Source organism: Gopherus flavomarginatus, chromosome 6 (genome assembly GCF_025201925.1).
Source record: "Gopherus flavomarginatus isolate rGopFla2 chromosome 6, rGopFla2.mat.asm, whole genome shotgun sequence".
Lineage (NCBI taxonomy): Eukaryota > Metazoa > Chordata > Testudines > Testudinidae > Gopherus > Gopherus flavomarginatus.
The window spans coordinates 30,894,367-30,919,487 of record NC_066622.1 but is presented as its reverse complement, the minus strand read 5'-3'; the positions used below and the strand labels follow the sequence as shown (position 1 = coordinate 30,919,487).

At 58.8% G+C, this 25,121-nt stretch overlaps 1 protein-coding gene and 1 long non-coding RNA gene across 2 annotated transcripts in view; both read left to right on the top strand.

Moving 5' to 3' along the window:
• Nucleotides 1-34: 34 nt before the first annotated feature.
• Nucleotides 35-25,121, top strand: part of CCDC88B (coiled-coil domain containing 88B) — a 28,990-nt gene continuing 3,903 nt past the window's right edge. The window contains 23 exon segments of the mRNA XM_050960685.1: nt 35-2,177; nt 2,179-2,404; nt 3,162-3,307; nt 3,673-3,781; nt 4,257-4,326; nt 4,497-4,555; nt 6,973-7,056; nt 7,494-7,634; nt 7,933-8,075; nt 8,357-8,438; nt 9,030-9,188; nt 11,320-11,466; nt 14,710-14,848; nt 14,929-15,107; nt 15,728-15,868; nt 17,302-18,090; nt 18,415-18,539; nt 19,074-19,215; nt 19,320-19,463; nt 19,782-19,943; nt 22,166-22,443; nt 23,423-23,566; nt 23,776-23,962. Coding sequence (XP_050816642.1) covers nt 1,774-2,177; nt 2,179-2,404; nt 3,162-3,307; nt 3,673-3,781; nt 4,257-4,326; nt 4,497-4,555; nt 6,973-7,056; nt 7,494-7,634; nt 7,933-8,075; nt 8,357-8,438; nt 9,030-9,188; nt 11,320-11,466; nt 14,710-14,848; nt 14,929-15,107; nt 15,728-15,868; nt 17,302-18,090; nt 18,415-18,539; nt 19,074-19,215; nt 19,320-19,463; nt 19,782-19,943; nt 22,166-22,443; nt 23,423-23,566; nt 23,776-23,962 — 4,200 coding nt within the window. The 5' untranslated portion in view covers nt 35-1,773.
• Nucleotides 24,278-25,022, top strand: LOC127054478 (uncharacterized). The gene is made up of 4 exons (XR_007775259.1): nt 24,278-24,359; nt 24,523-24,600; nt 24,686-24,763; nt 24,849-25,022. It is a non-coding gene; the product is annotated as an uncharacterized LOC127054478 (long non-coding RNA).

The window sequence follows — 25,121 nt, the reverse complement described above, 5'->3', positions numbered from 1 at the left end:
GGCATGGTAGAGGGGAAAGCTAGGGCGTGACCCAGACCCCAGTTCTATCCTGCTCAGCCCTCCTCCCACTGAGTGCTGGCTTGCCCATGCCTCCTGCATTCCACTCCCCCCCCCCCCAAAAAAAAAACAAACCCAAAACTAATCATCCTCTCTTGAGGCCTTGGGGGAAGAATAAACATCCTGATGGGGCAGGAGCCACACAAGCAGAGGGAGATTGCTGGTGTGTGTGTGTGTGGAGGTCTGTGCCCTAGAGATAGGGGGATCTCTGTGAGCATTGTTGAATCAAGGGGTGAGGTTTCCTGCTGCCCTGATTTCCCTGCCATGGGTGAGTAGTCATACTACAGCCCCCTCCCCAGGGTTTCTGATTTGCTGAGCTGGGGCTGGCATGGGGTCCCTCTGGTGTCATGCTCTCCCCTAGCCCTGAGTGAAGGGGTCACAAGATCTAGGCTAGGCCCCCTGGACTTGAGGGGGGACTGGGACTCAGCACCTCCCCTGCCCACCTCAAAGCAGGACCCCACTGACCACTCCCAAGCAGGATCTTTGGTGTGGGCCCCATCATTGCCACAAGGGGGTGCTTGTGCTCCACCAAACCCCAGGCTGGTCCCATGTTTGGTGTGAGGGGGAAGGGATGGGGGTCTTGGAAACTGCCCCTCCCTGTGCTAGAATTCTCCCCATGCAATGCCTTGGCTACACTCCCCTCCAATTGCCCAGGCCAGGAACCTTGACTACTCCCATTTAGAGTGACCAGATGTCCCGATTTTTGGGTCTTTTTCTTATAAGCTCCTATTACCCTCCCGTCCTGATTTTTCACACTTGCTGTCTGGTCACCCTACTCTCAGCTCCCTACCTCCCCCAGAGTGAGAACATGGGCCTCCTTCCCCCTCATACCAGGAACCCCAACTCCCTCCACCCTTCTAATCCATGAGACCCAGCCCCCTACTTTTCCCAGAGTGGGAGGCCTGAGATTCCCACCCCTGCCCCATGTTCAGGCCTCCCATCTCCAAGGCCAGGAGCCCTGGCTCCTTCCCTCAGCCATTGGCTGCGCAGGGGGTCCTGGCTTCTTCCCAGCAATGACATCTGAGTCAGGACAATGCACAGTGCTGGGAGGCTGATTTCCTGCCCCTCAGAGCAGCAGGGGGTGCAGGATGTTCCCCTGCAGCTGCGCTGCCACCAACATGAGGAGATGATTTGCCTCTGGCCTAAAATGATTTCCGAGGTGTATTATGGGTCTGAGTTCAGAGCCCTTTTCAGGCCGGGTGCTACACAGACTTCTGCCCCCCAACCAAGAGTGGACCCACATCCATTGGGATAGCCACTGCAGACCTATAAGGAGCAGGATGTGAATCAATTGGAGACCCAGCCTGTTGGATTGGGGGTTCAGAGCAGGCCCTCCCAACCTAGCAGCATTGGGGGTACTGGGAAATAGAGCAGAGACACTCTTGGGGGGCTAAGTGGGGTTTGGGAGAAAGGGGCTTAGTGGTGGGAGCTGAGAGTCATGTCCCAGGGGGGCTGCTGTGTTGCTCCCCCCATCACAAGGATGTGAGGTATTGAAAGGCAGTACAGCTGTCACCTATGGGGTGCCGGATGATGGCAAGATCTGCCGGATGATGGCAAGTTCTGACTAGGAACGATGCCTACAGGTTTATACTGGGGAGAGGTGGTGGTGATGGGGAGGGGGTCCACTGCACACACCCCCGATTAAGGGAAGGAGCCAGTCCCGCCCTGACATGGTCGGGAGAGGGGTGCCCGTCACCTCCTCTCCAGGTTTACTCCATGGCTGTTGATTGCTGGGGCCCTTCCTCCAGGGCTGGCTGCAGCTGGAAGCAGGATGCCTTGCTAGATGGGCCCAAGGGTCTGATCCAAGGCAGGGGGGCCCAAAGGTCTGATCTGGAGGGAATGGAACAGGATACTGATCTAGATGGGTCTGATCTCAGGCAGAAGGCAGACAAGATACTGTCCAGATGGGCCTATGGCTCTGATCTAGAGCAAGGGAAAGTGGGATACTGGGGTAGATGGGTGGAGTGGGAGAGGTCCCCAATTCCCCCCAAGCTGGGGGTGGGGAGAGACCTACCGGCAGCTTTCAGGGGTCTGGTAGGCGCCAATGGGAGTTTCCGTCCTCTCACCCACAGCAGGTCTGCTGTGGGTGCTGGTTTCCTGGCATCCCTGCAGGGCTTCCCCCCCCAGCCGCTCCCGACCCTGTGATTGCGGAAGTTCCTCTTTGCGCAGCTCAGAAAACCAGAGTGGGGGGAGCCTGGCTGGGGCGGGGGGGAGCGGACGCACCTGGGTGCTGGATCCCCCTTTGTGGGATCCGCACCAACCACAGAGACCCAAGCAGAGGATGGACAGGGACGAACGGGTCTTGGAGAGCCTGGGGGATTTCGTCTCGGGTCCCCTTGTCACATGGGTGAGTGTGGTTGGGAGAGGGGAACTGTGCCTCTCTGGGGAAGGATGGGAGCCGTGTCCTGGGCAGAGCTGTGCCTCTTGGGGGGTGGGAGTCGTGCCCTTATGGGGAGCTGTGGCCCTCGGGGGGTGGGGGAGAGGAGATAGAACTGTGCAGAATCCTGCCCTCCCACGCCCTGCTGAGCCACCCGCAATTGGGACACTGTCCCTACCTCTCTAGCAATGGGATGGAGAGGGGGCTGGGGTGAGGAGGGAGGGGATTGGGGTTGGGGTTTAAATGAGGTGAGGTGGGGTGGCTGCAAAAGTTGGAGTGAATGGAAGCTTGGGTTGAGTTGGAATTAGAAGTGAGTTGTGGGGTTGGGCTGAGGTGGGGGTGCTCTGGGGTGTGGGGGGGAGTGATCTGTTGGGAGAGGGAGGAAGACCCCATCCCCAGGCCTGGTGTGGGGGAGGCATGAGCCCCAGAAGGGACCCCTGGGGCTGGGGCCCTCTCTGACACCCTGGTCCCAGCACCTTGGGCTGGGCCCAGACTCCCACAAACAGCTTGGAAATGGGTGTGGGGGAGGGAAGCACATCCTGTGTGCACTGCGAGGGGCAGGGCAGGAGCCTCCATGGGACTCCTGGCTCCTAGGGGTGGAGACCTTAAGCCCGGGGAGAGGGTGAGCGAGGACCCCCTGGACTGGGATTGGGGGCACTGGCGTCAGGCCCTGCCAGGCCCAGGTCAGGAAGGGGCAATAACAGCGCTGCCTGTCTCTGCTCCCCAGGTGCGGACGCTGGAGAATCTGGTGCCGCTGGGGTGGGTGCAGGACGAGCCCCAAAGTCCCAGTTCCCCAGACAGACAGGCAAGGGCCCAGGAGTATTTCCTGCACCTGGCAGATGGAGCCTTCCTCACCCAAGTCATGCGGCTGATGTGAGTGACAGGCAGTGAGGATAGGGGAACAGAGATGGGGAACCAGCTGTGCAGTCAGTGGGGGATCTGGATTGTGTTGGGGAGCCCAGCTGGGAGGCAGTGGGGGCTTGGGGCTGTATTTGAGGGTTCAGCTGGGGGGCCATGAGGAGGGGCTGTGTTGGTGGGACTAGCTGGGCAGGCAGTTGGTGGCCTAGGCTATGCTGGGAGGACCAGCTGAGGGGCTTCTGGGCCGTGTTGGGGGCCCCAGCAGGGGAGCAGTGGGGGGACACTCAACCGTGCTTGAGAGGCCTAGACTGCTTTGTGGGACCCAACTGGTGGGCACTTGGGGATGTTTCACCCATTCCTTTTATTCCCCTCCCCGGCAGAGACCCAACCCCCTGGCGTGCCCGGCCACCCCAGAGCCAGCAGGGCGACGAGAGGCTGCAACTCCAGACCCTGCACACCCTGCTGCAGCAGCTTCGCACTTTCTACCAGGTCGGGGTGCTGGGATGGGGGGTCAGCACGCCCAGAGAGTGAACCTCTGTCCCCCAGGGTGTGGGGTGGCTGGGGGCCTGAGGAGTGTGCTTGGGTCTGCGTCACCCCCTCCTGCCTGTGTACACTTGTGCTCTCATATGTGCACACTTTTGTCTCTGCCGGCAGTGCACTCTCATGTGCTCGCATTTGCACACTTGCGTCTGTGTACACTCATGCTCTCGTGTTTGCAGGCCCACTGCTTAGCTAAGTGCACAGGGAGCCGTTCCTCTCTCACCTCTGTGATGTGCAATCCACAAGGGCGGGCAGGCAGGAAGGGGAAGTGGTCAGCATCTGTGCAGCTCCTGACGCACAGCTAGGCGAGTCACTCACTCCACAGTGACACCCAGGGAGCTCCTCCAGGGGTTATGGGGCAGATGCAGGGGGAACTCCTCCCAGTAGTCAAAGGTTCTTGACATCCAACCTTTGACCTTTGCAGGATGATCTGCAGCAGCTGATTCTAATGCCTCCCCCTAATATGCAGCTTCTCGCCAGAGACCCCCTGACAGGTAACTGTTTAGGGGGGCAGTACTGGGCTTGATGGGTTCATAGGTCTGGTTCTGTCTGAGGAGCTGGAGAGGTGGGATACTGGGCAGGATGGGCCCAGGGGTCTGATCGCCTGGAGGGGTGAAAGGGGTCTGTCTCTGGCTGTATTTACCCTTCCCTCCCACTGTCTTAGAGCAGGGCATCGAGGAGATGCGGAAGCTGCTGCTGCTGCTGCTGGGGGCTGCTGTGCAGGTATGTGGGGGGTTTAGGGGGTGGGGGAGTGCACCCCACCAGGGAGGAGGGTCTGTGCAGCCAGCACTACCAGGTGTCTCCCATGCCCTGGCTGGCTGAGACATGGAGCAGCTTTCAGTGGGGACTATGGGTTAATGGAAATTTCCTCCCAGGGTTAAGGGGTATCATGGATTTCAAGGCCAGAAGATCCCACTGTGATCATTCAGGCTGGCCTCTTGTCTAGCACAGGCCAGAGGCCAGCCCCGAAACAATTCCTGGTTGAACATACTGAGCAGATCTTACAGAACAACATCCAGCCATGATCAGGGCCGACCCTTGACCAAATTGTGCCCCAGGCACGGAGCAACTTCACCCTCCATTTGTTAAACTTTTGAATACCTTATTTTTTATTGCATTTGTAGCTCATTTAATGACTTTGATGCACGATTTGCATGCATGATTTATCAATTTGCGCACTAGGATCTATAAAGCTGTATTTATTCATGCCATATATAAGCAAATAAAAAAAAATTAATTTCCTCTAAGTTTACAGTAACTTTTTAATTTTAAGAATAACTGAAATGTACTAACATCAAGAAATTGAACTTTGCCCCAACATTGGGTGGACCAGTATTAAATAGTGTTACAGTAGGTGACAGCCTTAGAATGTTAACACGCATCCTTTAGTTCAAAAGGTCACTTTTCTTGCCTTCATTTGTCGAAACCTTTCTTCAATGGACACTCAAGCAGTGTCAATGAGTGAGCAAAACAACTTCCTCTGGAATTTTCTTCCGAGCTTCCCATCACCTCATCTCTGTCCTCATAACCAAACTGTTGCTTCTTTCGACGAACACGAATTTCCTTGAAGACAGGCTCAACTCCTACGTTTTCCACCATTTCTTTGGCAGCCGTGATTCATCTTCAAATCTGTTCTCTCTGTTGGCCATGACAAAATAAAGGCAGATTCTTGTCAAAGCAGGAGCGATCGCAATGTCCATCGACTAAGTTTGCAATGCCGGACTCACAGCGTTTGCTTGGAACAGGATATCATGCCAAATTACAGTTGAGACCAGCAACTGGAAGTCAGTGAGCTGGTTCACCAGGCTTTGCTCCTCATGTCAGATTCCGGCCTTGGCTTTATTCGAACTGCACCACTTCCATGAGGGTATCGTAAACCTGTCACTTGGTACCTCACTTGCCTTATGCTGTCAATGCGGCTCTCTCAGAGAATATCATGTAGCAGCTTTACGGTCAGATTTGTAACATTGTCCGTGAGGATCTTCCACCTGATAGTTGGTGCTGAAAAGAGGATGTATATCCTTTGCAGTGCTCCAAAGAGAGATACTGAATCTAAAGAAGATGACGCTGCATCTGACACAACCAGGTTGAGCCACAAGGCACGACGAAAGCTCTGGGATTCAGCGCAAGGATCCTTGCCTGGACACCACAGTTTCTTCCCTTCATGTTCATGCCATTGTCACAATATCACAGCTGGGCTCTCACTTCGCTTCAGTCCTTCTTATATCTCAGACTGACTGACTGGCAACGCCCCGCCCCTTACGTGCCCGCCAGGGCATGGCTGACAACATTCTAGGAGGTTCGAGGACAATGAATCCCCAGACAGAACCCCCAAAACATTTTACTTCAAACATTCTATTTTCCCTTTTGTCACAAACAAAAACAGCCCCTAAACCAGCCCCTGATTGTGGTCTAAACATTGTGAGTGATGGAGAGAATACACCATAGCCCTTGGCAAGTTATCTCCATAGTTAATTCCCCTCATTGGTACAAATTTACCCCTTATTTCCAGTCCGAATTTGTCCAGCTTCAATTTCCTGCCACTGGACCATGTTAGACCTTTGGCTGCTAGGTTGAAGAGCCCTTTATTAAATATGTGTTCCCTATGTAGGTACCTCTAGACAGGGATCAAATCACCCGTCAACCTTCTCTTTGTTAAGCTGAATAGATTGAGCTCCTTGGGTCTCTCACTATGGCATGTTTTCTAGTCCCTTCATCGTTCTTGTAGCTCTTCTCTGAAGCCTTCTCCAGTTTCTTAACATCCTTCTGGAATTGTTGGCACCCAATCTGGAGGCAAGAGTCCAGTAGTGGTCACACCAGAGCATCCTGGGGTGAGGGGAAAACGTGGGGCATCAGGGCCATAGCAGCCCTTAGAGGCACCCTGAGAAAGAGAGAGAGACTGACAGATGCTGACAGCTGTTTCTTTGTGACCCCACATCCCTCCACTCTCTGTGCCTCCTCCCCCTCCTCAAACCCTTCCCACTCTATGCCACCTCTCCTCCCCACACACCCCTGCCTCTGCACATGCCCATCGGTGCTGTCTCTCCTCTCCCCCCCTGCATCTCCTCCCTCCCCCTGCACCTCATCCTCTGCACCCTGTCCTCACCCTCTGTGCTGCCCCATACCCCCTCCTTCCACAGTGTGAGCGGAAGGCAGAGGTCATTGAACGGATCCAGGGACTGGACATCGAGACCCAGACTGCCCTGGCCAGTGCCATCCAGGAGGTAAGAACACCCGCCGTTGGCACGACCTTTCCTTCTGCTCCTTGTGGCTGGGTCCCCCCAGATGAGCCCCCAAGGGACAGTCACCAGGTGGCACCCCATCGGGCAGCACCAGGCTGCACTTGCCCAGATGCAGGGGCTTGAGGGATTATGGGGGAGCTGTAGGCAGGGAGGCTGTAGCACTTGTGCAAGAGGCTGGCATGGGCGAGACTGCTGTGCGAGGACTGTGAGGTGTGGGCCTGTGAGAGCCGTGGGAAGGGGAGGCTGGGTGAGGAGCTGACATGTGAGGGGAGGCCATGATGCATGTGCTGAGGCAGACGTGAAGGAGGCCGTGTGAGGAGCTGACATGCAAGGAGAGACCATGTGAGGAGCTGGTGTGCAAGGAGAGGCCACGAGGCATGTGCCAGGGGCAGGCGTGACGTGTTCCTCTTGTGTTGCAGGTGACACAGGGCCCAAGGGTGGTGCTGAACCTGCAGTGGGGGGCACTGGCTGAGCTGCACCCAGTGGAGCTGACACGGGTCCTTCAGGAGCTGTCGTCCCAGCTGCGGAGCCTGGTGCAGGAGCGGGATGCAAGTGTGGAGGTGAGGGGGGCCCTCTGGCACATTCCTACCACTCCCAGCCCTCCCTGTGCTCCTCCCCCCCCCCGTAGTTCCCCTCTCTGGGGGTTTTCCTATCCACTGCCCCCTGGGTTCCCCTGACTCCCCAAGGCTCTGATACCTCTTCCCCCCTCCTGCAGTCTCTTTGAGCTCTCCCCATCCCTCTGACCCCCTCAGATCCTTCTTGTGCTGCCCCCCACTCTCCCTTCCCCCGTTCCCTGGACATTTCCCACCCACACCCCCTCCTGTTCTTCCCACCCCGTCTAACCCAGCTGTCTTGCAGAGGCTGTGGGAGCTGCAGCAGGAGCGAGAGCTGTCATCCCCCCATGGCCAACTGTCCCCCGAGGGGCCCTGGGACAATCGCCAGCACCTCGGGGTGCAACTGGCTGACGCCCGGGGCCAGGCCCGGCGCCTGCGCCAGGAACTGTGAGTGTAGGGGGGAGGGCACTGATGGGAATGGAGTGGTTCTGGGATGGGGGGGCAATTAGGATGGGGTGGGGGGAGTAGGTCCTAGGCATGTTAGGGGGCACAGAGGACAAGAGGGGGATCCTGAGATGGGGGGGTTCTAGTGAGGAGGAGCCCTCAAGGGGATTAGGAATGGGTGTGAGGGAGGTACCTGGGAATCCCAGTGTGTGTGTGAGAGGAGGCCATGGGGGTATCCCTGACGTGCCCTCCTGGGGGCTCTGACCCTCCTCACCCCCACCAAGGGAGGAGAAATCTGAGGAGCTGCTGGATCAGCGCCAGGAGCTGCAGGAGCTGGAGGCCGAGTTGAGAAGGCTGCGACAAGAGGTACCAATCCCACCGCGCAATGCCCTGGGCCCTGACCCTGTTCCCCCTCCCCACATGCCCTGTTCCCCCCACCTCAGTGCCCTGGGCCCTGATCCTGTTCCCTCCACCCCAATGCTCTGGGCCCTGACCTTGTTCCCCCCCACATGCCCTGTTCCCCCGCCCCAGTGCCCTAGGACATGATCCTATTCCCTCCACCCCAATGCTCTGGGCCCTGACCCTGTTCCCCCTCAACATGCCCTGTACCCCCCACCCCGGTGCCCTGGGCCCTGACCCTGTTCTCCCTGCCCCAGTGCCCTGGGCCCTGCCCCTGATCCCCTCCCCCCAGTGCCCTGGACCTTGACTCTGTTCCCCCCCACATGCCTTGTTCCCCCTGCCCCAGTGCCCTGGGCCCTGACCCCTGACCCTGTTCCCCCTGTCCCAGTGTCCTGTTCCCTCCACCCCAATGCTCTGGGCCCTGACCCTGTTCCCCTCGCCCTAGTGCCCTGACTCCGTTCACCCTGCCCGTGTGCCCTGGGCCCTGCCCCTGTTCCCCCTGCCCCTGTTCTCCCCCCCCAATGCCCCAGGCTTTAACCTAGTGTGTCTTCCCCCCAGCACCGGGCAGTGGCGGGTGAGGCGCGCCTGGCGGGGCTGTACCGGGATGAGCTGGATGCCATGCGAGAGAAGGCGGCCCGGGCTGAGCGCCTGCAGGGGGAGCTCTCGGCCCTGCGGGAGCGATTACCCGCACTGGAGCGGTGCCGGGGCAGGCTGGAGGTGAAGGGGCATGGGGTGGAGGAGGCACAGGGGATATGTCATGGATCCACAGGATTGGAGCTATGCCCCCAGCTTTGGAACAGTGTCTTTGAGGAACCCCACCCCACTCTTCCTTCAGGGCAGGCCGCCTGCTGAGACTGACTCTCTGGGGCGCCAGCCCCTCTGCCCCGTGCTGTGAAGAGTCCAGCTGAGACAGGCTCCTGGTGGAGACTTGCCCACTGCGGAGGGGTTAATGTAGCGACACCAAACTGCACAGAGAAAGGAAAGTAACGCCTAGTTCCACGTGGTCGGCCCAGAGCCCAGCCAGGCTGAAGTGATGCTCTCTGACTTCCTCCTTAGTCAGTCCCTGGGGGAGAGTGAGTGCCCAGGCCCCGTCCAGCAGCCAGCCCATCTCCCCCACCCCCCAGTCCTCTGTGCACCAGCTGGGGTCTCTGGAAATCCAGAGTCACTGGAGTTTGTCTTGTCTCTCTGGCCCCTCTGTTGATTGGGTGAGTTTCAACCAGTTCTTTAACAGGTCTTCACATGGAGGTGAGACACGCCCCGCCCCGCGCCGATCGCTCTGTCTCTAGTTTGCTCTGAGAGCAAACTTAATCCCTTCCCTGCCAACCCTGCAACAAAGAGGGGAAATTGAGGCACACACAGGATTCATAAAATATATCACAAAATTCCTAGTTTGTCACAAAGCAGTGGGGGGGTTCTGGGCTAGTGGGGGTGATAGTGAGGGGTGAGAGGCCAGTGGGGCCCAGTGGGAGGGGGATGGGGAAGTACTTCTTGTCAGGAGAGTAGGGGGCTGTGGGCTGTAAGGGGCTTGGGGGCAGTGGGGGTTTCTCAGTAGGAGGAGTGGGGGAGGGAGACAGAGTGGGTCTGTGTGACGGTTCTCAGAGGTCACCTTGTTACCCCCTGCCTCTAGCGAGAGGGAGTCTTGCCCATGGTTGGGTGACAGCTCCCTACCCCCACCAGCCTGTCAGCCCCCACGCATTCTCCTCTGTGCTGTGCCTGTCTTTGCCTTGCACCCCAGTGCAGAGCCCCTTTGAAACCGCCTTCTGTGATACCCCTTCCGATGTGGGCTGCTCACAGAAATCCCAGCTCCTCTGCCCCCAAAGGAGCAGTGTACCCCAGCTGACTAGTTTTACCTTAAATCACTGCTTCTGTAAACCTCATGCTTATAATAAAACCCAGGTAGGTTTCGTTAAGCAAGAACAGAGATTCCACCAGAAATGAGAGGGAAGGAAACATATAGTTACAATACAAAACAAAATCATAAAATGCTCATGAACCCTCTCCTAGCTAATGAAGTAGGTTCCCTGCCCCCCAAAGAAGTTCAGTCTGTTGCAGAGCTGGCTGACTTAGGGAACCAGGATCCAAACTTTCATGAGAAAGACCCCAGTCCATAAGATGTTTTTTCAGTGAATGGTTCCAGGGCACCTCTCCCAGTTCCATGTGATACTGAAACAGCCTCTTATCTCTATTCCTTGTGGAAGTAAAAAAAAGAACTGACAGGGATTTGTAAGGGATTTTAATGCATGACAGTTTTTGTTAGCAAAAGTTAGGCTAGCTGTAATTCTAATAACGCAAAATTTGTAAAAGCGGGGATTGTGTAAGGTAAGTAAAAAAAAAACTATGTAAAAAGTTATTGCAACCTTATATAAAAATATGTAAATAAAATGAAATGTAAACTAGATAGGACCAGCCCGTCTGTTGTAATGGCCTCCAAGTGGTTTCCATTGTTTGCAGTTGGTGCCGATGGTTTTCTATTGCTAGACTTGGGCCTTGGCTATACTGGCGCTTTACAGCACTGCAACTTTCTCACTCAGGGGTGTGAAAAAAACACCCCCCTGAGTGCTGCAAGATACAGTGCTGCAAAGCGCCAGTGTAAACAGTGCTGCAGCGCTGGGAGCGCGGCTCCCAGCGCTGCAAGCTAATCCCCATGAGGAGGTGGAGTACGCGCAGTGCTGGGAGAGCTCTCCCCCAGCACTGGCGCTGCGACCACACTCACACTTCAAAGCGCTCCCGCGGCAGCGCTTTGAAGTTTTGAGTGTAGCCAAGCCCTTGGAGGAGCTGAGGGACAGAGGGGCACTGTGTGGCGGTCAGTGGGTCTTGGGGGACTCTGACTGGGCTCTCTCCCTGACAGGAGGAGCTGGCTTTCTCCCAGGTCCTGCTGGACAGCAAGGCCCAGCTGAAGGGACAGCTGGAATCCGCCCGCGCCCGAGCCCAGCACCTGCCCCAGCTCGAGAAGGAGAATCTGCTGCTGCGGAGCCAATTAGAGCAAGTTGAAGAGGTGAGACCCCCAACCTCAAAAGGGCTCCTGCCCCCTCTTCATGGTGCCCCCTCCAGGCACCTGCGCACACAGCCTGTCCTGGTACCAGGCTAAATGCTCACTGCCCCTCGCTGGGCTTTCCCAAAATGACTCGTGACGGGTTAGATCGCAGAACCCCCCTCGGGAGCTGCCACCCTATGTGCCCAGACTACTTTTACCCCTGCCTTCCCTGCCAGTTCGGGGCCCCAGCACCCTGTCTTGCTGAGCCAGACGCCCCCCTCTGATTCAGCTCAGACCCAGGGTCTGAATTACTTGCCCAAAGCTGCAGGTTTACCTGAAAGCAGCTAACAGAAGGGTTCCTGTTGTTAACACTTAGATACCCAACTCCCAGTGGGGTCTAAACCCAAATAAATCCGTTTTACCTTATATAAAGCTTATGCAGGGTAAACTCATAAATTGTTCGCCCTCTATAACACTGATAGAGAGATATGCACGGCTGTTTGCTCCCCCAGGTATTAATACATACTCTGAGTTAATTAATTAGTAAAAAGTGATTTTATTAAATACAGAAAGTAGGATTTAAGTGGTTCCAAGTAGTAACAGACAGAACAAAGTAAGTCACCAAGAAAAATAAAATAAAATGTGCAAATCTATGTCTAATCAAACTGAATACAGATAATCTCACCCTCAAAGATGCTTCAGTACGTCTTTTTCCTCAGACTGGACCCTTCCAAGTCTGGGCACAATTCTTTCCCCTGGTACATCTCTTGTTTCAGCTTAGGTGGCAGCTAGGAGATTCTTCATGATGGCTCCTCCTGCTTTGTTCTGTTTTACCCCTTTATATATCTTTTGCATAAGGCGGGAATCCTTTGTCCCTCTCTGGGTTCCCACCCCCTCCTTCTCAATGGAAAGACGCCAGGTTAAAGATGGATTCCATTTCAGATGACATAGTCATATGTCACTGCAAGACTTCATTGCCCACTTGCCAGCACACACATATACAGGAAGACTTACAGGTAAAACAGAGTCATCTGCAGACAATTGTCCTGGTTAATGAGAGACATCGAGATTCCAAACCACCATTAATGGCCCACACTTTGCATAACTGCAATAGGCCCTCAGAGTTATATTTCATATTTCTAGTTTCAGATACAAGAGTGATACATTTATACAAATAGAATGATCACACTCAGTAGATTATAAGATTTGTAATGATACCCTTCCAAGAGACCTTTTGCCTGAAGCATATTCCAGTTACATTATATTCACTCATTAGCATATTTTAATAAAACCATCACAACCGCCACAGGTGCCTGCTGGGATCCCATGATTCACCCCTCTCAGAGCAGCCCCTGGGGACAGCCACCAGTCAGCCACTGGTCTTTGTGTCTCAGTCAGGCTGTCAGCCGTGTCCCCAGCAGCCTGGCCAGCCTCTCCCAGCTCACCCAAACCTCTCCGTGTTCTACAGATGTGTGTGCGGGGAGGTCAGGGCTCCTTTGACCCCAGGCTTAGCCTTGAGAAGAGAAACACCCCCCCCCGGGGCCGGCTGGGGCCAGCTGGGGGAATTGCTCCCCATTGCCATTGTTCTCATCACTCCTTTGAAGCTAGTACCTGAGAGGCTTGTCTCTGCGTCTCTTTTTTCCCTGCCCTGTTCTGTTCTAGCTCTGTGCACTCAGGCAGCAAGGCACAAGGGAAACCCAGTCACACAGAGCCCTCAGAATAAGTGCTACAGACCTTTTCCTCAGTCTGTCACAACCTCACAGCGCCCCTTGCTGGGAAAGGCTGGCCTGAAGTAGCAGGGACCTCCCTGCACAGGCAGTGCTCCTGCCCTGTTCCTTACAGCGCCCCTTGCTGGGAGAGGCCAGGGCTGGAATAGCTCTCCCCACAGCTAGTGCTCCTGACCCTCCCTATGGTGCCCTTTGTAGGAACCTCTCAGAAGTGTAGGGAACCCTCTATGCTAACAGTCTCTGTGTAATGGATTCACAGGGTCTGGTCTAAGTCCCAGTCTTTAACCTGTTTCCTGAGGGCACTCCCCTTTTGTCCAGGGATCTGTACTGTTCTGTAGGGGCAGGCCTGTGGCCTCCATGACTCCGAAACTGGACCTTTGGGCTCCAGCTACTCCAGTGTCCCTCTGTGGCTCCCTGCAGCGAGTTCAGCTGAGACTTTTCCCCCATCAGGACGCAATGCTCCTTAGGCTTGGTTGCCACTGAAAAGCTAACTCGACCCAGTGGCGTGGCTCAGGGAAGCTGAGCTAACCCCCAATGTAGACAGCGCTAGGTCGCTCGGAGAATTCTTTTGCTGACCTAGCTACCACCTCTCGGGGAGGTGAATTAACTGCGGTGATGGGAGAGTCCCTCCGCTTGGTTGGCAGTGTCCTCTCTGAAGCACTGCAGCTGTGCCACTGAAACATGTCAAGTGTAGACAAGGACTCAGTCAGCAATGGCAGCAACACCAGGCAACTGGTTCAAAACAAGGGCACCTTCATTCATCACCTGGTCAGAAGTCTTGGAGTTAGCGTGAGAGAGGCTGGGTCCGGACAGAGTTCTGGCTTTGCTGTGCCCCGACCCCTGCTTCCCCTGAGCTCCTCTCCCTGTCCCCTTTGCCAGTGCCAGGCAGGGCCGGCTTTAGGCCTATTCCACCAATTCCCCCGAAGCGGGCCCCGCGCCTAAGGGGGCCCCGCCCCCAGTGAGAATCCCTTCCCTGGCTAGAGGCACCTTTTTAATTTTTACTCACCTGGCGGCGCTTCGGGTCTTCAGCGGCACTTCGGCGGCAGATCCTTCATTGCCACTGAAGACCTAGAGTGAGTGAAGGAACCGCTGCCGAAGTGCCGCCGAAGACTCAGAGCACCACCCGGTGAGTACAAGCCCCACGTGTTTTTTTTACGTGTTTTTTTTTTTAAGTCATCCCTGCCAGGGCCCCGTCAAAACTGTTTGAATTGGGCCCCACACTTCCTAAAGCTGGCCCTGGTGCCAGGGGCGCCAGCATGTGGCTGTGAACCCTGCTCTTCCTCCCCCTGCTTCCTGACACCTCTCGTCTTTGCTGTCTGACACAGCCCTGCCACGCTCCCTCAGCTGCCTCTGCAGCCTGGAGTTTGTTGTCTCGGGGGGTCTGCTGGTGCAGCCCAGCCCAGACCCAGACCCAGACCCTCGTGCTCCATGCCAGGAGAAGCATTGTAGCCCCTCTGCAACCAGTGGGCAACTGTACCAAGGCTGAGGGGGAGATGCACACTGTTCATAAGGCTATTACGGAAAACTCTGCCCCCAGGAGCGGGAGCGGGAGCGTCAGCAGCTGGAGGAGCTGCAGCAGGAGAAGGTGTTGCTGGAGGGGGTGCTGAGGCAGAATCTAGGGGAGTCCCAGCACCTGTCCTGGGAAGAGGAGCAGGAGCCCAATGAGGCTCCCAATGGTGAGTGTCTCCTCCTCCCCTTTCTCCCAGGCCCCCCAGCTCCCCCCACAGCTCATTGATGTGACACTGTCTTCTCCCAGACCCTGCTGAGATTCCCAAGTCCTTGAGCTATGAGGTGACCGAGGTGACATCCAGCCGCCTGCTAGCACTGGAGCGGGAGAACCAGGAGCTGCACCGGAGGCTGCAGGAGGCACTAGAGGCCCCGGGAGAACCCAGGAGTCCAGGCCTTGAGCAGAAGAATAAGGCCCTCAGCAAAGAGGTGAGGGAGATGGGGCTCCTAGAAGAAAATTCAAGGCCTTGTGTGCCCCACCCCTCAGCCAGCCAGTCCCCTGGCCCAGCCCTGGGGCTGGATTGGAGCTGGCAGCCCCCAGAGGAGAAAGGCCCTGTGTCCCATTCCTTAACGAGGGGCTATCTGGGGAGGAGTTGAGCATGTGTCAGGGGAGTGTCTCCATGTTGTTTTTGGGGATAGCAGGGGTTGGGGTGGGGGGAAGGCTGTATGTGAGGGTTTGAAGGGTGGGATCTCTCTTGGGGAAGCCTTGGGGGGGTCCTGTGTATTGGGGAAGGATAGAGAAGGGGAGTCTGCCAGGTTTTAGTGGAAGGGGGGGATCTCTGGGGGCTGTGTGTTGGAGAGGGTGGGGGAAGGGGGATCTGTGGAGGGGGCTGTGTTGGGGGGACAGGGATAGGTTGTTTCTGTGAGGGAGTGATGGGAGATGAGGTGTCTGTGGAGGGGTCAGTGGAAGGGGGGAGGGGTGCCTTTGGGGGTTCTGTGTGTTGCGGTACAGGGGAGAGGGTGTCTCCACGGGAGGTGTCTGTGGGGTGGGGGGAGGGTGGTCTCCATGCCGGCCCAGTCCCCCCTCAACCCCCAGTTGCCTGGCACAGGTGCAGCGGCTGGGAGCAGAGCTGGAAGCCCAGCGGGCCCGGAGCTCCCAGGAGCGGGAGGAGCTGAGCGCCACCCTGCTGGTGGAGAAAGAGCAGCTGGAGCGGGAGCTGCGCAGCTTGCAGGAGCAGCGGCACTGCGAGGTGGGGCATGGTGCCCAGGGGAGAGGGCAGGGCAAGGTGTGCAAGGAGTTGTCATTTGGGGCAGTAGAGGGGTGCTGCAGAGGGAAGGCAGCAGGCCCAGGAGTGCCCCTAGCATGGTGCCCCCACATGGCTCAGGCAGCATGAAGGGGTCAGTCCCATTGCCTGGAGCCCTGAGTGGCTGGAGGAGTGGCTGAGCAGGGTGGGAATCCCATCACCCTACCCTCCCTGCTGCCAGCCTGTCTCCCATTGGAGGAGACCAATGCCATGGCAGAGTATGGGGACAGGGGACTGGCTGCAGGTTGTCACAGATTAATAGGGCTGTTACACCCCAGCCTTTACACAGTCTCCCAGCAGTGCCAGTGACCCCTTTAGTGCACCAGACCCAGGGCAACCATGCGGCCTCAGCAACTCCAGGTTTGGACCTTTGGGTGCCAGCCCCCTGCTCCCCTCACGAGCTCCCCCACCAGTGCAGCTGCGACCAGACTGCCATGGAGACTCTCCCTTCTCCAGGCCGAGGGAGCATTGATTAGTCACCTGGGATCCAGCGTCGCAGGGTCCTCAGGCCGGCCTGGGAGCCCAGGCTTCCGCCAGAGCCCGTGTTGGTGGGAGCCAGGACCCCAGCATGTCCTGCTGTCCTGAGACTGAGCTTTGCTCTCTGCCCCTTCAGGGAATGGCTACCCTGCAGTAATGGGGTGTGATTGCCGCTCGTGCAGACATAGCAGAGCTAGCTCCAATCTAGTTGGCTTTGACCCCAGAGCAGCGAAGCAGCAGCAGCATGGGCTAGCACCCAAGTAATGACCAGGGTGGCAGGCAGGTGTGGGCAGTTGTCTGGTCTGGAAGCAGAGGGCACCAGCCATGCCTCATTCCCCTCAGGAATAGCAGCAACAAGCCTGTGGGCGCAGAGGCCTGCACAGGGATCATAACCCTATTACCAAAACTGCTCTTCTTTGGGTGGGGCTGGGGGAGGCTCATATGGCTTAGGCCAGGAGGACACATGGGTAGGCAGGAGGCTCAAAGGCAGCCTGGACCCCTGGGGATCAGCCTGGGGCAGGGCCCTCCTCTGAGTTCCCACCACAAGGGGCAGGAGGCGCCCTGGGCTGGTGGGGGCAATAGAGGGCATCCCTCAGTACATCCAGTTACTATGCTATTGTTGGGGGCAGGATAGGGCACAGGGCAGCGTGTGGGGCAGTGAATCCCCATAGGCCTGCTGAATTGTCCCTGGTGCCAATGCCAAATGTGTCTCTGTCCAGATCAGAGTCAATGCTGCGTCATATCTGGGTGCAGCATGTTTGTGGGGGTTTGATTCCTGCCTTCCTAGGCACTGGCCAAAGGGAACCAAGTGGGGCTCAGGCATGTGGCTACAGAGTTGGGAATCCAGGGTGCCCCTGCCATGCCAGTGAGTCCCTAACCAGCTCTGTTCCCCTTCCCCCCAGCAGGGGTCTCTGCAGAGCCAGGGGGACCCAGGTGCCTGGGCCCAGGAGCAGCAGGAGGCACTGGCAGAGAGTGGGCGCCGGCTATGCCAGGTAGAGGAGCGGGCATCCAGCCTGCAGGAGGCATTGCTCCGACTAGAAGCCACTCACGCCAAGGCTCTGGAGGGGCTGACTGCCTCCCAGGAGGCCCGGGGGCGCCTGGAGCAGGAACTGCTGAGACTGCGGCAGGAGCTGGAGCAGCAGCGCCTGGAGGCCCTGCTGCTGGGGCAGCTGGAGGCCGAGGTCCAGGCGCTGGAGAAGGAGCGAGAGGCGCTACAGGCGGAGTTGAGTCAAGCCGAGCGGGAGCTGGCGGAGGCCCGGGGCAGTCTGGAGGCAGAGCGGCAGCGGGCTGGGCGCCAGGCTGAACAGGCGCGGGAGGCCACGGAGGAGTTACGGGCATCCGAGCGTGAGCTGGGCACTCTGCAGCGAGGGCTGGAGCAACACAAAGCGGCCCTGACCCAGTTGGAGGGCGAGCGAGGGGCGCTGGAGGCGGTGCTGAGCCAGGCTGAGAGAGAGCGCCGGGTGCTGGACAAGGAGATCCGGCATCTGCGGGCCCAGACCCAGGCCCAAGAGGAAGCACTGGCAGAACAGGGCCGCCGGGCCGCCCAGCTGGAGGCCCAGAGCCGGCTGCAGGCGCTGGAGTTGGGCGGGCTGAGAGAGACAGCGCAGCGGCTGCAGGAGCTGGAGCAGGAGAGCAAGGGGCTGCGGGAGCAGCTGGCAGCTGAGCGCAAGGCCTCAGCCGCTCTGCGGGAGGTGATGGGGGCACCAGGGGCAGGGAGCGCCAGGGTTGTAAGGAGCTGGAGTGGGATGGGGGGAAGCTCCTGGCTACTCCAGTCTGGACTCACCTGGCCGGGGGTGCTGTGGAGAGCGGGGTGGGAACGCAGACTTGTGGGGGGAGATTCTCAGCTACTCCACCCTGGCCTCTCTCAGCAGGGGGCACTGGGGAGCACCTTGCAGGTGACAGTGGGGGACAGAGAATGGCGATGGGAGTCCCCCGCAGTGATCAGGGTCCTGGTTGGGGTAATGGAGGCAGGAAGAGGGACCCCTCAGTGCTCAGAGTCTTGCTTGTTCCTGCAGGAGCTGCTGAGCGAGAAGGTGAAGGGACAGGAACGGGAGGCTGACCTGCTGCGGCTGCGGGAGCAGCTGGAGCGACGGGAGGAGGAGCAGCGCCTCCTGGAGGAGCAGCAGGGCACCCAGCAGAGGTAGGCATCTGCAGGAGGCCATACCCACACTTGGGGTATACTGGGCCGGGGGGGAGGGTGGGCAGGGATCTTGGGGGGATGGAGAGGAGAGGCGGATTAGGTGTCTTGGGGGATAGACTGGAGGGCTTTGGGGGACAAGGATCTGGGTGGCTGGGGAGCTGTATAGGAGGCAGAGGATCTGGACAGGAGGGACTGCTGGAAGGGATCTTTAGGAAAGGTGTCTGGTCATGGGGCTTGGGGGGCAGGGATCTCAGGGAAAGGGGTGGCTGGTCATAGGGGCTGGGGGGCAGGGATCTTAGAGAGGGGGCAGCTGGTCATCGGGGCTGGGAGACAAGGATCGCAGGGAGGGATGGCTGGTCATGGGGGAGGCTAGGGGGCAGGGATCTCGGAGAGGAGCAATCGTGGGAGAGGTGGGGGGGTAGGGATCTCAGGGAGGGAGTGGCTGGTTATAGGAAAGGCTGGGGGGCAGGGATCTCAGGAAGGGGCTAGGGCAGTTTCCAAGGGCTCCTGGGTGTAACGTGCCCCCCTCCCTAGCCAATACCAAAGCCTGGAACAGCGGCTGGAGTCATCCTTCAGAGAGATGCTGACTCTGAAGGAGGAGAAGATTGGCACCCTCCGCAGCCGGGTGGAGGAACTGCTCATCCTCAATCAGCACCTGGGAAAAGAGTTGCGCCAGGTGAGACACCACCTCCAGCGCCTCTGCTGGGAGAGGCCGGGGTTGCAGTAGTAGTGGGCTCCCGTCTGCTCACTTTCACCCTCTCCCTTGTTCTCTATGTCCAGGTGAAGAGCAGCACTGGGGACCCCCTACCCGAAGCACCAGGGGCCATGGAGCAGGGCCAGGGGAACCCCGAGCCAGTGCCAGGGCTTCGGGCTGAGCCAGAGAGCGACACTCTGAGCAAGCATCTCATCGAGGTGGAGCGCAGCGTAAGTCCAAGATGCAGCGTGTTTTGGGGGGGCTTTCCTTTAGGGTGGGGCAGGATGGGGGCTGGAATCTGGTGCCCTCTAGAGGCTGGGTTCCCCCTGCCTTTGGGGTGAGGCAGGGAGGGGGGCTGTGATGGGAGGCCCCTCAGGGAGTCTGGGACAGGGGTTGGGGATGGAGGGAAGGGACTGTGCCCCTCAGTGGACTTTGTGCGGTTAGGGATTCCCATCCCCTCCTCTCAGCAGGGGCAGGTTTTGTGGGGCTGGAGGCCCCTCGGGGGAGCTGGGGACCCCCCCCATCACTAGCTGATGCTTCCCCCACAGAACGCGGCACTGCTGGCAGAGAAAGAGGCGCTGATGGGGCGGCTGGGGCAGCTGGAGTCGCAGCTGGGCGCCTTGCAGGGGGAGCTGCTGAGCCTGCAGGGGCAGAGCGGAGGCCTGCGGGAGGAGAGAGGGCGACTACAGGCCCAGTGTGGGGCCCTCCAGGTGAGACAGCCTGTCTGAATCTCCCAACCCGCATTGTCCTCACACAGCCCAGTGTGGGGCCCTCCAGGTGAGACAGCCCGTCTGAACCTCCTAACCCCCATTGTCCCTCACACAGACCAGTGTGGGGCCCTCCAGGTGAGACAGCCCGTCTGAGCCTCCCAACCCCGTTGTCCCTCACACAGACCAGTGTGGGGCCCTCCAAGTGGGACAGAGTTTAAGGCCAGAAGGAACCCCCAAATCATCTAGTCTGACAAGTCACCCCAAATAAACCCAACCAGAGCCTTCTGGAGCCCTGCCTGTTGTGAGTCCCAGGCAGAGAACAAGAGAGGCCGAGGGGCCCCCAATACCTGAGGCCCCTGCTCTAGCAGGGAATTGCTGCGATGAGCCATGCCCAGTGGATCCCAGCAGGCAACTCCTGCCCCATGCTGCCAAGAAAGGTGAAAACCCCCAAGATCCCTGCCAATCCTGGATCCTGAGCATCTGGGCAAGACCCCCCAGCCAGGCAGCTAGAGAAAAGCTTCTCTGGACCAGCTCAGAGCCTGGCTCACCCTGCCTGGTGTCCTGTCTCCAGCTGTGGCCGATCTCTGATATTTCAGAGGATAATGGGGAAAAAAAAAACCCAAACCCCAAATTAGTTTTGGTGGGGGGAAAAAAACAAAACATTCCTGACACTGCAGGTGGCCGGCTAAAGCCTGAAGCATAATTAGGAATATAAGACATAAACCAGGAGAGACCCCCAGGGCTGCCGAGCCCTGTCCCCCTCTGCCATCATGTAATCCCAGTCACAAATGTATCAGGCTCTATCTTAAGACTAGCTGGGTGTTTAGCCCCCACAATTCCTATGGGGAGGCTGTTCTAGAACCTCCCTCCTCTGATGGGTAGAAACCTTCTCATTGCCAGTCTCCGGGTATGGCTGTACCACAGGCTATCCTGGCATAGCTCTGCCAGCACAGCCCCCTAGGCTAGACTCAGCCTGCATTGACAGAAGGGGCTTTCAGTCGGAGTAGGAACACCACCTCCCCAAACAATGAGAGTTGTGTCGATGGAAGCCCACTTCTGTCCCCAGCGCTGTCTGCCCTGGGCGTATGTGTGTCACATCTGACTGATGTTGATAGAACTTTTCTGTGTAGACCAGGCCTCCTTTGATTCCTGGCCAGTTTGTCCCCATTTGTTCCTGTGCCAACGTTCTCCTTTAGCTTCTGTAGCTCTTCTCCCTGCCTGGGGCTAAATCCCCTGGTGTATTTTCAGAGAGCAGATCCGCTCTCAGCCTTCGCCCGGCCAGGCTAAACAGGCCCAGCTCGCCCAGTCTCCTCTCCTAAGATCAGTTCTCCTCTCCTCTGATCAGCCTGGGAGCCCTTCTCTGCACCGGGCTGGTTTGGAGCCTTGTTCCTGTGACCAGAACTGCACCCAGTGTCCCCGCTGAGCTCTTCCCAGCGCCTCGGCCAGGGGCACTAATGCTTCCCTATGGCCACTGGAAATCCCTCGCCGGATCCAGCCTAGGATCGCATTGGCCCTTTTTGTGGCCACCTCCCAAACTTGGCTTATGGCATCCTGCAATCAACCCAAGCCCTGGGGATTCTCTTTCCCTCTGTTGCTTTCAGGAGATGAGCTCCCAGGCTAGAGGAAATATCAGCCCCTAGTGGCATGACCTTGCACTTTACACAATTTCATCCCAGGTCTATCACTGTGGCCCCCAAATCCAGTTCTTTCTGTGTGATATTCCGCTCCCAGCTCTGTGTCCTCAGCACACTTCGTTCACACCCTCCTTTTGGGCGAAAGTCATTAATGAAAATATCAAATGGGATCAGGCCCAAGACTGATCCTTGATCCCCTGGCAACTTCCCTCCAGTCTAGAGCTCAGCCTTCTGCACAGCTCATCACCTTCTCTCCTTTAGCCAGGTCCCTGGGGAGACACCGGCCCTCTGAATTCCCGTCCCCCCACTCCCCTTACCCCCAGATCCAGTGCAGCACCCTCCAGGTGAGATACTAACCCCCCAAACGCCACTGCCCCACAAGCAGGCCCAGTGTGGAGCCCCCAGTTCAGACACTGTGTCCCCTGGATGCCCCTTGCTCCCCCAAACCTTCCTGCCCCAACCCCAGATCCAGTGCGGGACCCTCCAGGTAAGACATTGACTCCCACTCCCCTGTGGTTCTTGCTCCCCTGCATGATTTCCCTTGTCCATTCCCTGCCCCATGTCTCTCATTGCCCCCTCCCCTGGCAGGTGGAGCAGGCAGCGTTGCTGTCCCAGAAGGCAGCACTGGAGGCCCGGGCGTCGGAGTTGCGGGAGCGACTAGCAGGGCTGGAGGCTGAGGTACGGGTGGCCCGGCAGGAGCGGGACGAGTGGCGTGGGCGCCACGAAGGGCTGGTGCGCAACCATGACAAGCTGGCACTGCTGCACGAGCGCCAGGGCGCTGAGCTGGAGGGGCTGCTGGGCAAGCAGGCCGGCCTCAAAGGGGCACTGCGGGCACTGGAGCAGGAGCACCAAGCCCTGCAGGACAGGTAACTGGAGGGGGCTGGGGGGCACCAGGCCAAGGAACCCCCCAGGGCAGGGTTTGGGGGCACATGGCTGTGACACGCCAGGTAACCCCAGGGGCAAGGGGAGCTGCAAGGCCAGGAAAGCCTGGGGAGGAGCGACTGAGAGGGCACAAGGGGGCAGCAGGCCAATGAACCCTATGGGAGGTGTCTCAGCTCGCCGAGGGTCTGGTCCCCCAGCCTATCTACAGTCCCTCTGGGAGGAGCTCTGTTATGTGCCAGATCCTGGGCTTAGCATTTCACCAGGCCGAGTCCACAGCTCTATATACCTGGGCCTGGGGCTCCCGGCTCCAGCACCTCTGTGGCTCTTCAGCCAGTGCCACTGAGTTCAGAGGAGCTTTACCCCGCCAGGGAACCAGGCACTCGCGGGGTGGAGGGGGGAATGCAGTAACCCAGCACCGCCTGTTCCAAGCAACCGGGACTTTATTAATCCCCTGGAATCCAGCATTACAGAGTCCCTGGTAGGATGGGGAAGCCAAGCTTAACCCAGAAAGCCTGGGAACAGCCTGGCCTGGCTCTCACCTCTCAGCATGGGGAGGAAGCCCAGGATTGCTCGGGCGGATTAGCTGCTGAGAAGTGCTGGTGACTGCACTGATCGCAGATCTCAGCGACTGGGTGTCAGGGGAGCTCAGCATGGGTCCCTCACCTAATGCCAAAGGGGCTGGGAACCCACCCAGGAGTTTTGGACTCAGGGCTGCTCTACACTTAAAAATTAGATCGACCTAACTACTAGGAAAACGTCAGCTGGGGAGGGGGCACAGGGAGCTGCAGGGTGTCATGGGGGGCATTCTGGGGGGTAAGCGAATGTGGGGCGCAGCAGGGCAGGTGACTTGGGGGACACTGGGCAGGGCTGCAAGGCAGGTAACCATGGGGGAGGATCAGGGGTCAGTGGGGCAACCTCCGGGGGGTCCTGTGGTGTCTCTCACCCCTTTCTCTCCCCCTCCAGGCACAGCCATCTGGTGGCACAGCAGGCCGGGCTGGAGCAGCGGGAGGCAGCCCTGCGGGGGGAACGGGAGCGGCTGGAGGGGGCTGAGCGGGAACACCGGCAGCTGGGGGAGCAGCACGCCCGGCTGCAGGACGAGCATGCCCGGTAACTGAGGGGGGGACCCCGGGATATAGGAGGTGGTGAGATGGGATGGGGGAGGAGTCCCTAGCACATGGGGGCAGTGGGAGGGACTGAGCTGTGGGAGTAGTGGGGAGTCTATGGGTTGTGGTAGATGGGGGCTATGGGGGCCAGTATCGAGGTCAGTGCGTGGGCTTCCTCTCGGAGTCCCCCACTGAGCTCCTCGCCCCGCACAGGGTGCAGGCGGCGCTGGCTGTGGCCGAGCAGGCGCAGGAGGAGCAGCAAGGGGAGCTGCGGGGCCTGCGGGGCCGGCTGACGGGGCTGCAGCTGGAGCAGGCCCGGCTGGAGGCTGAGGGCACTGCCCTGCGGGAGCAGAACCACCAGCTGGAGGTGGCGCTGGGCCGGATCGGAGACCAGTGTGAGGTGCGCAACCCCTGGTACCCCCTAGTCCCACCCCAGCCTGGACCCCCCACTGTGTGTCCCCCCGGAGACCAGTGTGAGGTGCGCAACCCCTGGTACCCCCTAGTCCCACCCCAGCCTGGACCCCCCACTGTGTGTCCCCCCGGAGACCAGTGTGAGGTGCTCAACCCCTGGTACCCCCTAGTCCCACCCCAGCCTGGACCCCCCACTGTGTGTCCACCCCAGAGACCAGAGCGAGGTGTGCAACCCCCAAAGCTGCCTGTGGTACCCCTGACCCCCAGCCTGAACCTCCCATGGCATCCCTACTGGGGAGCAGAGCGAGGTGCACAACCCCTGGTACCCCCTAGTCCCACCCCAGCCTGGACCCCCCACTGTGTGTCCCCCCAGAGACCAGAGCGAGGTGTGCAACCCCCAATGCTGCCTGTGGTACCCTTGCCCCCCAGCCTGAACCCCCCACTGTGTATCCCCCCAGAGACCAGTGTGAGGTGCGCAACCCCTGGTACCCCCTAGTCCCACCCCAGCCTGGACCCCCCACTGTGTGTCCCCCCAGAGACCAGTATGAGGTGCGCAACCCCTGGTACCCCCTAGTCCCACCCCAGCCTGGACCCCCCACTGTGTCCCCCCCCAGAGACCAGAGCGAGGTGTGCAACCCCCAATGCTGCCTGTGGTACCCCTGCCCCCCAGCCTGAACCCCGCACTGTGTGTCTCCCCAGAGACCAGTGTGAGGTGCGCAACCCCTGGTATCCCCTAGTCCCACCCCAGCCTGGACCCCCCACTGTGTGTCCCCCCAGAGACCAAAGCGAGGTGTGTAACCCCCAATGCTGCCTGTGGTACACCTGCCCCCCAGCCTGAACCCCCCACTGTGTGTCCCCCCAGAGACCAGAGCGAGGTGTGCAACCCCCTACTGCTGCCTGTGGTACCCCTGCCCCCCAGCCTGAACCTCCCATGGCATCCCTACTGGGGAGCAGAGCGAGGTGTGCAACCCCCACCTCCAGCCTGACCCCCTCCTCATGGCATCCCTACTGGGGAGCAGAGCGAGGTGTGCAACCCTCACCTCCAGCCTGACCCCCTCCTCATGGCATCCCTACTGGGGAGCAGAGCGAGGTGTGCAACCCCCACCTCCAGCCTGACCCCCTCCTCATGGCATCCCTACTGGGGAGCA